This window comes from Zeus faber (assembly GCF_960531495.2).
Source record: "Zeus faber genome assembly, chromosome: 16".
In the NCBI taxonomy this organism is placed as follows: Eukaryota; Metazoa; Chordata; class Actinopteri; order Zeiformes; family Zeidae; genus Zeus; species Zeus faber.
This window is the reverse complement of record NC_137202.1, coordinates 24,700,303-24,716,446: the sequence shown is the minus strand read 5'-3', so window position 1 is coordinate 24,716,446 and position 16,144 is coordinate 24,700,303. Positions and strand designations below refer to the sequence as shown.

At 45.8% G+C, this 16,144-nt stretch overlaps 1 protein-coding gene across 7 annotated transcripts in view; it reads right to left on the bottom strand.

The window, feature by feature from the left end:
- Nucleotides 1–23: 23 nt before the first annotated feature.
- The window catches only part of lrrfip2 (leucine rich repeat (in FLII) interacting protein 2), a 24,432-nt gene continuing 8,311 nt past the window's right edge, over nucleotides 24–16,144 (bottom strand). For 4 of the 7 annotated variants that reach the window (XM_080016822.1, XM_080016820.1, XM_080016821.1 and 1 more), the window contains exons 5-27: nucleotides 15,632–15,691; nucleotides 15,464–15,502; nucleotides 14,780–14,848; nucleotides 14,431–14,478; nucleotides 14,244–14,315; nucleotides 13,960–14,049; nucleotides 12,571–12,639; nucleotides 12,119–12,172; nucleotides 11,947–11,994; nucleotides 11,405–11,476; nucleotides 10,936–11,049; nucleotides 10,471–10,512; nucleotides 10,109–10,240; nucleotides 6,065–6,136; nucleotides 5,097–5,267; nucleotides 4,014–4,106; nucleotides 3,558–3,650; nucleotides 2,769–2,870; nucleotides 2,071–2,203; nucleotides 1,744–1,914; nucleotides 1,314–1,393; nucleotides 989–1,093; nucleotides 24–907 (exon numbers count right to left, since the gene is read on the bottom strand). In XM_080016822.1, coding sequence (XP_079872948.1) covers nucleotides 797–907; nucleotides 989–1,093; nucleotides 1,314–1,393; nucleotides 1,744–1,914; nucleotides 2,071–2,203; nucleotides 2,769–2,870; nucleotides 3,558–3,650; nucleotides 4,014–4,106; nucleotides 5,097–5,267; nucleotides 6,065–6,136; nucleotides 10,109–10,240; nucleotides 10,471–10,512; nucleotides 10,936–11,049; nucleotides 11,405–11,476; nucleotides 11,947–11,994; nucleotides 12,119–12,172; nucleotides 12,571–12,639; nucleotides 13,960–14,049; nucleotides 14,244–14,315; nucleotides 14,431–14,478; nucleotides 14,780–14,848; nucleotides 15,464–15,502; nucleotides 15,632–15,691 — 2,040 coding nt within the window. In that variant the 3' untranslated portion in view covers nucleotides 24–796. The remainder of the gene's footprint in view (nucleotides 908–988; nucleotides 1,094–1,313; nucleotides 1,394–1,743; nucleotides 1,915–2,070; nucleotides 2,204–2,768; nucleotides 2,871–3,557; nucleotides 3,651–4,013; nucleotides 4,107–5,096; nucleotides 5,268–6,064; nucleotides 6,137–10,108; nucleotides 10,241–10,470; nucleotides 10,513–10,935; nucleotides 11,050–11,404; nucleotides 11,477–11,946; nucleotides 11,995–12,118; nucleotides 12,173–12,570; nucleotides 12,640–13,959; nucleotides 14,050–14,243; nucleotides 14,316–14,430; nucleotides 14,479–14,779; nucleotides 14,849–15,463; nucleotides 15,503–15,631; nucleotides 15,692–16,144) is intronic. The other 3 variants (XM_080016823.1, XM_080016824.1, XM_080016825.1) reach the window with 3 other exon arrangements.

Genomic DNA, 16,144 nt, shown 5'->3' with positions numbered 1-16,144 from the left:
TCACATTTTATGTACAGCTCTGTCATTTACACATTTATTTTCCAAGAAATCTTTTAAATATTTGAAAAAAAACAAACAAAAAAAAACAAACAACAAATCATTGATAACTGCAGCAGCCAAAATTGGTTCAATATATTTTCAAATTCAGCACCGTTTAAATTCTGTACCTGTTAAAATGATCGTTTTCGTCCAATGGTTAAACAGCCCCCCCCCCCCTGTATCCAGGTGTGAAAAGGCACTTGACTGCGTGTGTGTGTGTGTGGGTGTGTGTGTGTGGGTGTGTGAAGGCTTCTGGGAAGGTGCAGGGCCAGAGCAGCCGTGAGGGTCCAAGTGTTAAAAAGCGTCGTCAAACTCATTCATGCAACTTATCAAAAAAACAAAAAAAAAAAAAAAAAAACAAACAGCCAAGCACCAGCCAGAGAAATAAAAATCTCTTTTATAATAATGTGGTACAAAGCTTTCGGATGAGTGGGGGGATAAACAAAACAAAAACTGAAGTAGTGAGTAGAGAAAAGTCAGATCTCCCAGCAAAAACCAAAACTGGTTTTAAAAACAAACAAACAAAAAAAACAAAAAAAAAAAAACAGGTTTCTGAGTCGTTTCTCCTTTTGCCTGTGCTACAGCTGTTTGCCATTTCCTTTCCTTTTCAGTGTTCGTTTTTATTTACCTTTTTTTTTTTTTGGTTTGCTACGCGTCGTTTTTAAGGTGTTAAGCTGAGAAATGGAAATGTGCTTCAGACTCATGTGGCAGTCGACAGGTTGCGAGGTGCGAGTTTAAGGGCTTCAGCGGCGGCGCCTCACTGCTGGGACAGGAGGGCGTTGCGGTTGGCCTTCATCTTCTCCAGGCGCTTGACGAGGTGGTTGTTGGTCATCTCCATTTCCTCGATCTTATCCAGGGCCGTACGCAGCTGCGGGGGGGGGGAAAAGGGGGCGTGTCAGGGCGGGGCCCGGAAAGCGCGGCCGAGACGAGCGACCGGCCCCCCCGTTACCTCTCGTTGGAGTTTGCGTTTCTCGGCTTTCAGTTCGTCCTCCACCTTCTCAGAGTTGTCGGCCGACGCCTTGTACCTGGAGACCTGCCCTTCCAGCCTGTTGATCTGGAGGAGCACGTGTACACGCGCGCACACACACACACACACACACACACACACACACACACACACACACACACACACACACACACACACACACACACACACACACACACACACACACACACACACACACACACACACAAATCATTTAATTCGCAGTCATTCAATTCTCCACGTCCAGCGGGGGATGGATGGGATGTCAATGACTTTGGCTGGGACGTACGTTTTGTTCCATTGTGCCCATCTCCTGTTCTGCTTTGGAAAGCTTGAATTTGTATTCGCTCATTTGTCGGTTGGCGTCTCCTTTGGGAACAGACAACAAGTCAAAAACAAACGAGAACCACAGTCAACCGTGTTCAACGGTGAAGCACCAACAGCGGTGGCAGCGTGCACCAGCTCCACATGGAGGACGTTGCCGTGGATGACAAACAGCATTGTAGCTTAAAGTGGTAATCCATGCCATTACCTGATAAAAAACAAACTGAGATCAGTTTGTTTTTAGTTTTAAGGAGGAACTTTCATCCTTCTTTGGCACTTTTGACAAACGGCCATTTGTTATATTTGCAGTAAGTATGTATTAAGTATGTGCTCCTACTTTGCACCAACGCCCGATGGGGGTTATGGACCGACAAGTCGAGGGGAAGCCAACTCACTCTGCATCTCGATGAAGTGGAGGTCGGTACCGTTCTCCATCTTGTCTCCGTCTGCGTAGGCTCCGTCCATCCTCGAATGCTTCTGCCGCTCCTCCTCCAGCTGCAGCTTCAGCTTCCTGATCTGAGCCAGGAGCTCGTCCTTCTCCTCCGCCAGCTTACGTAGCCTGACGTCTGCAGCGCACAGGAAACACTGCGGCTCAGCAGGGTCTCTCTCATTGTCTCTCTCTCCGTCTGTCTCTTTCCGTCTCTCTCTCAGTCTCTCTCTCAGTCTCGCTCACCCAGGGGACCCTCTCTCTCAGTCTCTGTCCCTCTCTCAGTCTCACTCACCCAGGGGACCCTCTCCTGCAGACTCCAGCACCTGGGCGGCTTCCTGCGACACCACGGTGATCCCCGAGCTGAGGGGCTTGTGGTTGAGGTCTCCGTTGGGCGTGCCGTCCGGGATGATGACCAGGCCGTGTTTCTGTGTCAGAGCGGGAGACGCATTAGCGATCAGCCCACTCCCTAATTAACATTTATCAAATTGCTAGACAAAATGAATGGCTTTTAAAAGTTTAAAAATACACTAAATTCAACTGCTGCAAATTCCATCATTAACTTTGATTTTGTTTGAGGGCCCTCAATGCCGCTGCAGTCTTTTAAATAATAGTTTAGCAGAACACACAAAAAAAAATAAATCAACTACAGCAAATGCTGGAGTGCACAGTCAACACCTTGCTGCACGCTTCCAGGACCGTTCTTATTCCCTGCAAACAGTTGTAAATTGTGTTTTCATGCAAAAAAATCCATGACATGATTTCTTTGTTTTGTCTCATTCAATTGTAAAAGATCTAAGATTACTGCAGATGTATACATTGCAGATTTCCATTACACAGGCTGAAGGGGGCAGACACAAAAGCACCACGGGGGAGGGGGACAGGTTTGACGGCATTACTGGCTGCCAACCAAAATAAACAGGCCCTTTTGTGGTTCCGCCAGCCAGAGAACGGCCCCTTTACACGTCTTTCCTCCGTCTACAGGTGACCTACCTCTCCCACTTTGGTCTTCGCCTTGATGTCGGCCAGCTCATCTCTGAGCTCATCTCTCTCATTCCTAATGCAATCAAAGTACTCTTTCTGCCTTTCTAGGGCCTGGCCACACACAGACACCACAGAGAGAGAGAGAGAGACAGAGAACAAAGAGGGAAGGAAGAGAGGCAGAGTACAAGTTGGATAGACTGACTGGAAAGACGAGCAACACAGACGGCTTCCATGCACGATGCGGGGCCAAATGTCAACGACGTGGAAAACACTCAGCGACGGATGGGGACGCGGGACACGGCCGCATGCCGGGAGGCAACACACCCAAGACAAAGAAAGAGTGCAAAGGGGGGGAAAATGGCAGAGCACGGGAGCCGATGGTACACACGGGACTTCGTACCCCAGGAGAGAAGCCGAGGACTTACAACCCCTGGAGGTTTTGCGCCCTGTTTGAGCAGAATGCCATCTCTCCCTAAAGTGCTTTCCTCTGCCAACTGAAAAGAAGCATGAGAAATGAACCCCGTGCTGGGTTAGATAGAGCCATCCCTTTCGCACACAGGAGGGGTTTTTAAGTGAGCCGCCATGCACAAAACCAACTCCAACAACCAAATGGTGAAGCAGAGAGGCTCAAAACACAGGCTGCCGCCTCTGAAGGGTCTCATGCAGCCGCGGCGTGGGTGGGTGGGGGGGGGGGGGGGGGGGGGCGCCATCGACTCCGCGATGAGCGAAACGGCTGCGGAGAGTCTGCCTGTGGCCCCCCTCACGCCGCGTCAAGAGCACTCCGGCGGTGCCGCCTACCCCCATCTTTTTGTCCTTCCAGTTTATGGTTTCCTGCAGGTCAAACACCTCCCGGGTGAGAGTATCTAACTTAGCCTGCATTCGCTGGTTCTCCTGGACGGCGGTGGTGAGAGAGGGGGGAGAGAGAGAGAGAGAGAGAGAGAGAGAGAGATAGAGAGGACACGTGACAGAACAGGATGAAACCATCTGAGAGACGGCAATGCAGACGGGCGGCTTAGAAATGGAGAATTTGCAGTCAGAGAATTTGAGGACACGACACCAAGAAGAGTCCAAATAGGAGACCAGAATGGAAAGAGCGAGAGCGAGAGAGAGAGAGAGAGAGAGAGAGAACAATGCTGGGGCGAGACTGGGGCGAGTTTGGGGACCTAGGGGCCAGCACCCTTCAATCATTGTGAAGTTACTGTAGAAAAGTAACCATTATGAGGTGTCTATGTGTGTGTGTGTGTGTGTGTATACCTCTATGAGCTCGTCTCTCTGGCGGATGCCTTCTTTTAACTCGTCCTGTTTGTGCTGAAGGACTGTACACGAGTGCTTTTGTCGTTCTAGATCCTGTAACAAAACAGACGGGGTGGGGGGACGGACATGTGTGACAATCAGCGACGAATTCACAAAAGGACTGCGCGGCGGAAGCTGAACAATCCTTTTGTGGCGCAGTGAATGCATAATGGAGACTCTACATTATGCATTTACCCTCCGCTGCGAGCGCCAGTTTCCCATTTCTCCAAATAAAAGCAGTGTGTTTTTTTGTGATTTAAGATGTATTTATTTTACTCATGTTCCTAATTGATCGAGACAAAAAGAAGCGGGTGTCACGTGTCAGACCCTGCGGAGCCATCGATACCCTTTGCCACATGGATAACTGCGATCATATGCAAAACAAGGGCAAATTGCACTCAGCAGCAAAACTATATGGCCGTGCTTGCGCCCAATTGATGCGCAATTCTTAGTGAACTGGCACCTCAGAACGCAGCAATGCGAGAGCAACATTTCATTTCATCAATTTTGGACAAATCTTCCCCCTCTTATCAATTAAGCATTGCAGGTCAGTACCGGTACTACATATTTGGAACAGAGAGGTAAGTACTAGGTAGAAACAGGGTAGGTTATGAAGTAGATTATGCTATTCTAGCCGTTATTAGAACTGTTATTTTAACTGTTATTTCCTTTAAGTCATATAGGAAGGTAAGTGATTAGGAACCTGGGATAAACCGAACCATTACTTTTTACCACAAAACTTCAGACAGGTAAGTCCAAGGATTTTCTTTGATTTCTCTCTACAGGTAAGAATGAAGGAGAGTATTGGGTTCAGAGGTAGTGTGAACTTGAACTTACAAATAAATCTGACAAAATGCTTGTACTGAAATTTTCTAAATATTTAATGTCCCAAGACCTGATATTTGTCAAATTACATGAAAGCAATATCAGACTTTTATGGACTTAATGACACCCGAGATAGATAAAAGAAAAAAAACAAAAACTGCTGAGGTTCCAAATGCGGGTGAGGCTGGTGTTTCCCCCGGAGGGCAGTGGCGTCTTTACCTTCGACTTGTCCTCCACCTCCCTCTTCATCTCTGACATCTGCTCCTCCATCTCCTCGATGACGTCCTTGAGCGTGTCCACCTGGTATATGAGGTTGGCTTTGTCGTTGTCCAGCTGTGCATTCGATACCATGGCTTTCTTGTACTTCTCCTCCACCTCTGTCAGAGACTCCTGCCAGCGGATGGGTGGGGTTTGATTATTTGTACACAAATAACAATAATAATAATAATAAAAGAAAGAAAGAAAGGGAAGGGGACTATTCTAGAACGCTCTAGAGACTCTAAATAACACAGAGAGGGGTGGCCTCACCTTTTGACATGTCAAACATGAAGGTGAATGGGGCGAGGAAAAAAAATAAAAATAAAAGCTCTTAAAAAAATACTAATACTACATTTTTTCTTGGTTTTGCTACTAGTCCATCATAAACACCTTATGATGTCCAAGCAAAGGAGGAGAAACACTAAGGGATGTGAAACGAGGTATCTCAGAGACAGTCTATCGCCACCAGAAAATACTTGATGCGCTAATAATATCTACCGAGTACAAGACAAATTTGTTAGTACACATCAAATAGTGCAATTGGGGAGAAAAGTGAGCTGTAGAGAGTAACCGAGGAAATAAAAAAACGAGAAGACCCATTCAACACGGTGCAAATGAAAGCCGGCCATTGTCAGCAGGTGGAGCAAGACAACCCTTAAAAGTCATTTTGAACAGTCAAGAGAACTTGCGTGACGTTGGTCGGTGCTTTCATTTCAGGCTGTAAGCCAGTGGATTGGGGGTGTGTGGGGGAGGATGTTTAAGGGAAGATCATGCAAAGGTGGCATGGGCACACCATTCAGACTGGGAGTGTGTACAGGCGGTCACTGCAGAGTTAAGGTTACATTTGGGGAGGGGGGGGGGTTAGTGGTGCCGTATGGCTTCCAGGAGGAAGAAGCAAAGGCATGCTTGTTGAGCGCAGGCCCCACTACCTTCAGCTCTTTAAGCCCCTGCATGTATCGCCCCTCTACATCCTGAATCTGGTCCTTGAGTTCATAGATATCCTGTAGGGCAGACGGAAGGAATGGACGGTTGGGTGGGGGGGGGCGGTTAATCTGGGGTGGGGGTGGGCATCAGATTATGAAAATGATCCAGGAGAGACAGGAGAGGACCCACCAAGCTGCCATCTCGAGACGGTTGGGTTGGCATACACATGAACCATAAGACACCCCCACAAACATAAAGGATAGCTTCCCTCCAGTTCTCTCATGCACGTAGAAAACAACTGAGGATGAGTTAGGCAGGGACACCAGCGCTGGCGTGGGTTGAGGAGAGAAGTGTTTGGGGGGGAAAAAAAAGGTCTTAACAGTTGTAACAAGGGAACATTTCTTAGTAATAATTACGTCATGATGACACCGCTGCACAGCGAGCGAAGGCTGGCTTTTTCGGTGGGGATAGGCAATGTGAGAGAATTCAATATGAAGGAATATTACATGTTTAAAGACCAATCAGTAACAACGGAGTTCCAAGCCATGGGAAGAACAACAACTACATTGGCAAATGTGTCTCCTTCTCCACTACCCCAAACTGAACCCAGACCCATCGCTAGGCCCGTCTCAATAATTACTATATCGTGTTATCGTACGGTATATGTGCATGACCTCTATCATTTTTCTGACCTCTATAATTGCCCGTTGTGTTTACATGCATGTTTGTTTATATAAGAATGTAACCAACATTTAAGCCAACATGAGGCCAGAATAAACAGCAGGGTTTTTCCCTACCATGATAAGACTTGGGTGAAGAGACTAAGCATTTTTTCCACAGCTCCAAGTATCGACATGACAAATCCTCAACAGCACCTCGGCAACAGAAGAAATCCTCTGAAACTGCGAGCTCCCCCTTTTACTTTTGGAGCTTTCAGTGACCACGATCATAGTCCCTGTTTGGGTTTTATCTACGCTATAATCCACGGTGGACTCTCTCCCACTGCCACTGCTCCTACCGATGCTATGTTCAAGTCACGTGGGAAAATTACGATCAAAACGACTTGCCGCTTTCTGCTGCTCGTAACGTCACTCATTTTTTTACATCCATAACTATTCTACTTATATTTGAACTAATGGAAAAATATATTTGGAAATGTATATAGAAAATAAATACTACAATCTACAAATCTGTATGACGGTTAACAAAAACAAATCTTGCGTTGTGTAAACTATTTTACAAATGAATGTAACTGAACACGTAAAAAGTTATGCAGAGACACGTTTTGCTGTCCTCTCGTCTGATCTCTGTGTCGGTGTTTCACCGTGGGGGGGGGGGCTCATGGCACACACGCTACCAAAGAGCACAAGCATATATATATATATATATAGTTGCACGCTGCCGTGTAGATGCCGTGGCGATATTCTCCTGAAAGACAGGGTGTGCTGTGCCCAAACCACCAGGGGAGATTAAAGAACTGTGTAAACATCACAAAGAAGTCCTGAGGGAAGGAGATATACATCATCATCTTCTGTTTCTTTCAGCTGCTCCCGTTAGGGGTCGCCACAGTGGATCATCACATATTTATTGACTTTTTTACATTATACTATTCTCACTTTGGGGCCTGTAATGTACATACTTTCGTGAGCATGTATTAGATCATTGGTTATCGGTACCAAAAAGAGTGCAGGCAGATGCAGAGCTCACCAAGTTCCTCCAGGGAGAAGCACTTGAGGCATCATCTGATCCCGTGACGTGGTGGCGTGATAATCATGGATTTCTTTGATGGTCAAGTTAGCACAAAAATACAAGTGCAATTGTGCAACAAGCACCAGCTCGGAGAGAATGTTGAGCACAGCTGGCACCATTGTTACCCCAGAGAGATCCTGCCTTAAGCCCCACAAGATAAACATGTTGGTGTTCCTTGCTCAGGATCTGCCTAACACTATAAATACAGATATGGCCTGAAGCATCTGTGCCTTTGTTCATATGTGTTCATATGACTAATGTTTTTAGGGTTTTGTGTGTTTTGGAGGAAATGTGTGCTTATTCACACAACTGTGATTTTACAGCATATACTGTATATGTGACCAACCACGTACCAACCCGGCGCATTTCGCAGCGCTGTACTTTTGGCTGCGTGTGAAAACAACGGAAATTCCTTTTTTAGTCCAAAATGGGATTATAGCAGACTTATGTTTCACAAGATGGGTTTTTTTACCACTCAGCGTATTTAAGACCGAATTTGATTTCTAAATATTTGATAAATATTAAAAAGTCGAGGCTATGTGCTCCACCAGCAGTAGCTGAGTTATTCACCAACAAGCTGTTGAACACACAGCGATCCTACGGTTCCCTTTAATGCAAACATGCAGATCAAGATGACCCTTCGACATTCCTAGTGATGTCAGAAAGTGAAAAAGTTCTGATAAAATAAGGATATAAAGTGTAATCGAATCGTGAACGACAACCACGGGTCTTCTTCACAGGGTAACAAAAATGTTGTGCTGGCGCCCCCGACGTTGCCTCAAAGGACACAAAGAGGAAAAGCTGATGTCACATCTGTAAGGATGACGTCAGCTCACATGACCCAAACACAGTGACAGTGACTCATAAAAAACAGAAGCAAGAAACGTCACTTCTCTGTGAAAATGTAATCTCCGTGTCGTTATGAGAAGAGAGTGGCAGACGCTCTCGATTATATATCACAAAACTGACAGCGGGAGGCAGTGGGGCGCTCCCAGGAAACTGCAATTCAGCAAGAACGCAAACGGCTGGGAGGACCTCACCAACTGCATTCTGGGAATTGTTGTCCCCCGGTGATAGGTTTTCATGCTCGATCTGAAACGGGCCATTTTCTTAAAACGATCATTGTTATAAAACAGTAAAGGCTGTAAATGGGAATGTTAGGAAGTTACAGAATAATAGAGGGGTCAAACATCAGAAAAACACATTCAACATCATCTCATTGAAGGAGTACAGAACTATCCAAATGTAACCGTTTAAAGAACTGTGTTTCTAAATGAGTGTTTTGTGCTGCAGAAGTCTGGTAATGCCTTGATTTCTCAGAACTTCTGTTTGCGACACCTTCATCTGGAATAAGTCATAGCTTCCAAAATATCTGCTTGATTCCCACAAGTGATGCCTTGTTTTGTATTTTTAGAAATGCAATTGCGTGATTTGGCCACAAGAGAGCTTTAGTCCAATTTTTGTTGACAGAGCCAGAGAGTCCATTTTATATATTGTTTTGGTTGTGTGGTTTTATTTTAGTTTTGTTTTACTTATTTACGATATTTCAATCTTTCTTTCACATTAAAATGTCTGAATTTTCTTAACAATCAAAAGTTCAATGCTATTTGAAAGCGTGTACTTGTATTATTATGCTATTATAGTATAATTATATCAGCGACAAAATGGTCTTAAAATGACAATAATATTGTTTATCGGCAATTATTTCTCAGACAATGTATCGTCCAACAAAAGTAGTCATCGTGACAGGCCTACCCATCACTCTCACCCCTCCCACTCCCATGAGCCGCGGTGTCTTCAAATGGACAGAAAGTATTTACTGAACATCTTTTATCGGTCAGTAGTGGCCAGTGCTACAACATCAAGGCGGGTGTTGCAAAGAGGCTGAACAAGGTAGTAAGGAAAGACGGTTCCGGCCTTGGTGTTGCCTTGGACTCTCTAGAGGGGGAGGTGGCTAATAGTAGGATTAGTGCCAAACTCCTGCCCCTGCCCATGATGGACAATCCCTCCCTTAACATTCATACACGTTTGCGTAAATTAAACTGAAACAAGTTGAGAGTGATGCACGACGGGTAGTTCAGGGGGCGGGAATTGAGCGGAGATTGACAGGGTCCGTTCATCGAGGTATCAGTGGACCAACTGACCCCACTCAGGCTCATCATAATACTGTATATTATTTGGCAACTGAAGTTCAATTCTAGTTCAATGTAAGTTCTTATTGCGGACGAGGATACGATGGAGTCTTAATTTCATCATTTTACGACCACTGAAATACAACAAGCATCAACAGAATGCCGTACCCTCAGTTCGCTCAGACTGGTGTCGGGGTCAGCGACGCTGCCGGTGTCCACGCTGCCCCGTCGTGAAGAGGTGCCGCCCAGTGATGCGAGGGTGGCAGCAGAGAGGCCTGGGGTGGCACAGCGCGAGGACGGCTGGGAAAACAGCACCGCAGAGGGCTGGTTAACACCACGCAGAGCAGCACAGAAACACAAAGCTAAGAAATGTTATTCAACACTGCCACCAGACACCAGTGGCCGCTTAAACTGATCCTCTTCACCACAGGCTGCCTCTCAGAGTTGTAATGTCAGGGAGTCATCCATCCCCCCCAGGGGATTCATAAAGTACTATTTTAGTTGGATCATTAAGGTAATTTTGCACTCACCCGGCTGTAGTCCGAATACTGCTTGTCACATTTCTCATCCAACTGGAAAATGAAAGACAGAAGAAAACAAATGAATGAATAAGTGTTAGGTGCAATGTTAAGGAACATTCTTTCGATGTGGCCCACGGGGTTTCTCTTCCTGTGAATTAAATAGTTAGTTTGGGAGTTGAATCAAGGGCTGCGAGTTCAGCTCACCGAGCCAAAGGAACAACTCAAGAGGTAAATCACACCGGTTTAGTTTAAAAAAATAAGGGAAATTTCTTACTCCATACTGTCAGACAGTAATACAACACACCAAGTAGTCTTGTGTTAGTCTTCCTGTCTGTCACACAATCCGTTTAGAGCACTGGAGTCTTTGAGACCGTGATCGTTGAATAAATAATTTGGTCTTACACGTCTTATGGCTAGTTATTAGTAACATCCCTCGTGGTGAGTGATGGCGAGCAGTGGAGTTTAGCCACTTACAGCGTCCAGGTCAGGAATGCTCAGATCATCCAAGTCAGACACAATGCTGCCCCTGCGGTTGGAGCGGCTGAAATAGTCAGCAGCGGACTCGCTTATGTCCGAGAAGTCAGATGACTGCTCGGAACGCGCGCGCACACACACACACACACACACACACACACACACACACACACACACACACACACACACACACACACACACACACACACACACACACACACACACACACACACACACACACACACACACACACACACACACACACACACATACATACAGAGGATGAGAGAGTACAGAAGTATAGGGGGGAAGCCATAGTTTAAGATTCATCAGAAAGACATAAAAGAGGATCCGATTGGGAAAAGGATCAAATGGAAGAATTTCTACCTTGTACCCATAAAGTTGTTGTCACCAACAGTGCAAGAACATTAATACTAATAAATACAGTCTGCAGCACACTGTAGCTCACCACACTGTCCCTGCGGCCTCTGCCGTAGCGTTCCTGGGACACGGTGCTGACAGAGTCATCGTCTGAGGAGGACTGACACGAGCACATACACAGTGAGGACCCGCTGCTAAAACCCTACTGTCTCAGAAATAAGTATTGGATTGCTCTAATAACCAATAAATAAACAGCAACGCAGAAATTCATGCAATTAGAATTGTACTTCAAGTTCATAAGAGGACTTTACACAATCCAAGCTTAACCAGGATAAAATTATCCATTCCGTGCCATCTTAGTCTTCACAAGGACAAAATATATCCCTTTCAACGCAAAGTAACCACAGCAATGATGCTGTCCTCTGAGCTAGGCCGTAGCTAGCTCATCAGGGAAGGTACGAAAACAGGGCAGTGGGGAAAATATGCATAAAAGTTAAAGCTGTGTGTGTGTGTGTGTGTGTGTGTGTGTGTGTGTGTGTGTGTGTGTGTGTGTGTGTGTGTGTGTGTGTGTGTGTGTGTGTGCGCATGTGCAGGCAACATGCAGGGCGGAGGTGGATTTAGGGGGCTCACCACAGGGCTACTGCGGGTGGAGCTGGAGTACCAGCTGTATTCAGAGGGCTGTGGAGGGAAGGGAGGCGCATGGGCCACAGTGTTAACATGAAGCCTGACGTCAGGCCACAGGCAGAATACTACGGCGCCATGATTGTTGAATCAGCGCTGGACACACACAGGAAAGACTTACAGCTCTCGAACCATAGCCCGAGCCGCAAAGACCTGCGTCATCGTAAATAGAGGCCTAAAGGGCACAAGGGAAAGACAGCGCAGGACTCAGAGGAACGCGAGAGGAAGTACGTCAAACTAGCCAACAGTCTGAGTAGAATCCCTTTCTCTTCACCATGCACTAAAAGCAATGTTTAAACCCTTCTATTCCCCCTATCACACGACCCATTACTCTGCTTCGGCATAAGGCCCCGTCTTATCAAGCAAAGCTCAACTCTCTGGCCTCACACCAAGTGTCCTGAGTGTCTGGTAGCTAAATATAAGTGCTCGCAAACAGCCCCGGGTATCCTATTAGATGTATGTGGTAATGAGGTGGGGGCTAGGGGAGCTGTGGTGGGCCAGGTCTACTTCTGAAAAGGTAACTGAAGCATGCGGAAAGAGAGACGCTGTCCTGTGGAGCAGGCTGAAACTGACCATACTGTAGCTACGAGACAGCCCTGTGCCAGGGGTAGAGGAAGAGGAGGTGGCAGTAGTCGTGGTGGCCTGTCAGGGAGGGAGGGAGGGAGCAGTGACAAGTCTGCTGCAATGAGGAGATGCAGTGAGAGGAAACAGCGCAAAAGGTTGGGATTCAAACTACTGTCATACTTGGACCAAGCAGTGAACCGTTCCCATGAGAGATAAACCAGTGACGGCCTTCGCTATCAGATGGTCATTTGCATGGATAAAAATGATCAGAAGAAAAGCATTGAGGAGAATAATCTCACTGCCAATTTCCAACACTGGCTCAAAATCCACTTTTAGCATTCAGTGACCATAGTCACAAATGAATTGATAAATTTAATTTCTGTATTAGACTGAATTTGTTCCATGAAAGTTTTGTAATTCACATCGAATGGTATACTGAAAAGTTGGTAATAATTCTCATTATGTATTTCAATATAGTCGCATCGTGAGTCATCTCATCAATATCCGATTGAAATCCAAATCAACCTGCGAGCTCCTGGACAATAGCCAGTCATTTTAGGTTCTCAAGCTAATACTGTGTACACTATCTACAAAAATCTGGTTTCCGCTTCATTCTCTTGGAAATTACGGGGCTGTGTGTAATTCACTATACATTGTTCTTGAAAGCCGACAAAGCGGTCTGGAGATTTATATGTTCAATACACTGGAGAAACTAGATAAGAATCCACTTAAACAGGATTCTAAGGTTGAGGTACTTGTGGGTCTGCCAGTACAGAGCGAGGCTGCAAATAGGACAAGGCTCTTCGGTTTGGGCAGACTGACAATTAATTGTCATTAATGACAGACGATATATTTTATTTTTTAATCCGCCAGGAAAATTCCGAGCATTGAAACGGTGTAAGTGCAGTTTACCGTGTTCTGAAATGGATCCCTCGCTCTCAATGGATCAAAGCAGATCAAAGCAGGAGCGGAAAGGGAGAGAGGGAGAAAGGGGGAGGAGGGAAAAGCAGAGAGGCTCTCCGCTCTCGCTCTCTCGATCAAAGCTGTTTTGGATTAATTATTGATTACTTGTAATGATCATTGTGTAAAAGTGTTCTTGTACTGCATGTAAAAAAAATATTGTGATGTTTTCTCATTGTTGTGACTTAATGTGTTCTTCTAACCCTCGTTGGTCTGCCCATTGCTTTCCGTTGCTATAGGACTTTATTTAGTAAAAACAAAGTTTTTGAGTAAAAACTTTACTTGTAAATAATAAATCCTGCACCTCTGTAACGGGGAGACTGCATTTTGCACGATCGCCCAAGCCTAGTGTGTGTGTGTGTGTGTGTGTGTGTGTGTGTGTGTGTGTGTGTGTGTGTGTGTGTGTGTGTGTGTGTGTGTGTGTGTGGAGACACCAACCCGTGGCTGATACGAGGACGTGGAAACCGAAGGAGGTGGTTTGCTCTTTATGATGCTGCTGTAGTTCCTTTGATCGTGGTACAGGCCGGTCTGGCAGAGCAGCGCAGCCCCACGCCAACAGAGACAATAAAAAGTGAATCTACAGCATTTGTCACAGACACGCCTAATATTGAGGCCTGTCGAGTCACAACACTTCTGTTACAAAGAAATAAGTGATGGCTCTCATAACATTACGCCATTTGCTGAGCCGCTGAGTCTAAAGGATGCACCGGGGGGGCACTGACCAGCAGGTCCTTCCTGGAGGAGCTGGAGGACGAAGCCTTCTTATGACCATGTAGGTCATTGTACACAGAGCTCTGTCCTCGCCAGAGACATAAAACACTGTGTCAACACACTACGTCAGAAAACCCAGCAGCACAACCATAGGGGAGTGTAGATTGATAAATTAATGGGTGGCACACGGATACGTACAGTGGAGCGAGAGCTCTTCAGAGCGGAGCTAGTGGAGAGGCTGTCAGACTGGAGAGCGAGAGGGAGATAGAGAAGGAATTGTTACAGTTTAAGGTCGCAGGAAGCAGCGACATCCGAGCCACGCTCTGACTGACATGCTGTTAGGACTGTGTTTGCAAGGAACCACACGCTCTGCATTTACAATTTAACATCTACACCTACACTGTAAGGCACCAAACAATGTCTTTGAAAATTTTTAAATACTAAAATAGTCAAATCTTTGCGCTACAATTCCTGTCAGGACTGGTCAGTGATCATCCAAACACAAAGCATGTGCTTATACTCATGCATGCGAGCAAAACAAACCTACCATCAAGTCTTTTCTATGAGAGCCGGAGCGGCCCTTATAAGAGCCCACATCCCGCATCGACGACGTCGACTTCGAATGAGAACACACAGAGCCACACATTACATGGTGTGCAGAGCATAGCATGCACATTGTACACAGGCTTTCTTTTAATTCCTTTTTATGCAACATCATATTCCTAAACACTAGGGATGCAACAATATCATTTGATTTTGACTGTGTACGAGTACCGAGTACTTACTCTTGGGTACATGCCAAAATCAAATATAAAAACATGAAAGGGGAACTGAGTGAAATTAGTACAAGTACATGACCTTATCATGGACCAGGTACCATTGTTGGTATCTCTGTGCATCCCTATTAAATCGCTATCTCACTATTGGAACCTTTTGGTCACCAGCAGTCAATTCACATCAACCCTTTTTCCTTAGTGTATCTTCCTGAATTTCCCCCAGGGGTCAATAAAGTGGAATCTAATCTGAATGAGGAAAATCCAAGTAAACAGTAGACAAAGTGCACCATGAATCCTCTTCACAACCTCACTTTTTGCCACACGTCACTTTATGCAGCCTGCAGGCAGCAAATGCTCTGACAAACCTTTTAGTTTTAACAGCTGCATTACACCATCTCAACGTGCAGACAAATACAAAGAGATGCCATTGTGTTACCAGGTGATTATGTACACACCCTGTAGCTGCGAACCGACATGACGTCATCATCCAGCCCCTGTCGAGACGTAGAGGAGGAGCAAAGAGGTGGAGGAGCGAACATGGATGAGGAGAGAAGGGATTAAGTCAAAGAGAAGCAGTGAGATCCAGCAAGACAGAAAGAGCAGTGGTGCATTAAAGTACAGACCCGGCGATGATGGCTGCTGGACCTACTGCTGCTAGAGGTTCTGGCCTTTTCTGAGTCGGCCTAGAGCGAAGTGAGAAGGTTTGTGAGGACTACGGAAGGAGAGCTCAGATGCTCGATCTTAAAAGGAAAATTAGATTGATGCAATGCCAAAAGGCAGCCACAACATGTTGCATGACATGCAGCCCCACTTTTTCCCCAAATTCTTTCCAAACTGCACCACACATTTTGAGAACAGCAGCTGCACAATCAAGCATTTTAGGTCCCAACAATCGCGAAAAATGACGAGAAATCCTCGAGGGACTGGTTATTACACCATCAGACGACAATCCATTGTAACATCGCTTTCTTCATCTTTCAAACAGCGTGCGCAGACCACATAAAGGTCTGTACTGCTTTCTTTCATGCAAAAAATAATAGAAAAAAAAAATCACCGGATAGAATAGAGCAGGAGACCAGGAAAGCCAGCTCTGCCTAGAGCCCGTCACAGAGCGCGGCGTCTCCAAAACAAATACA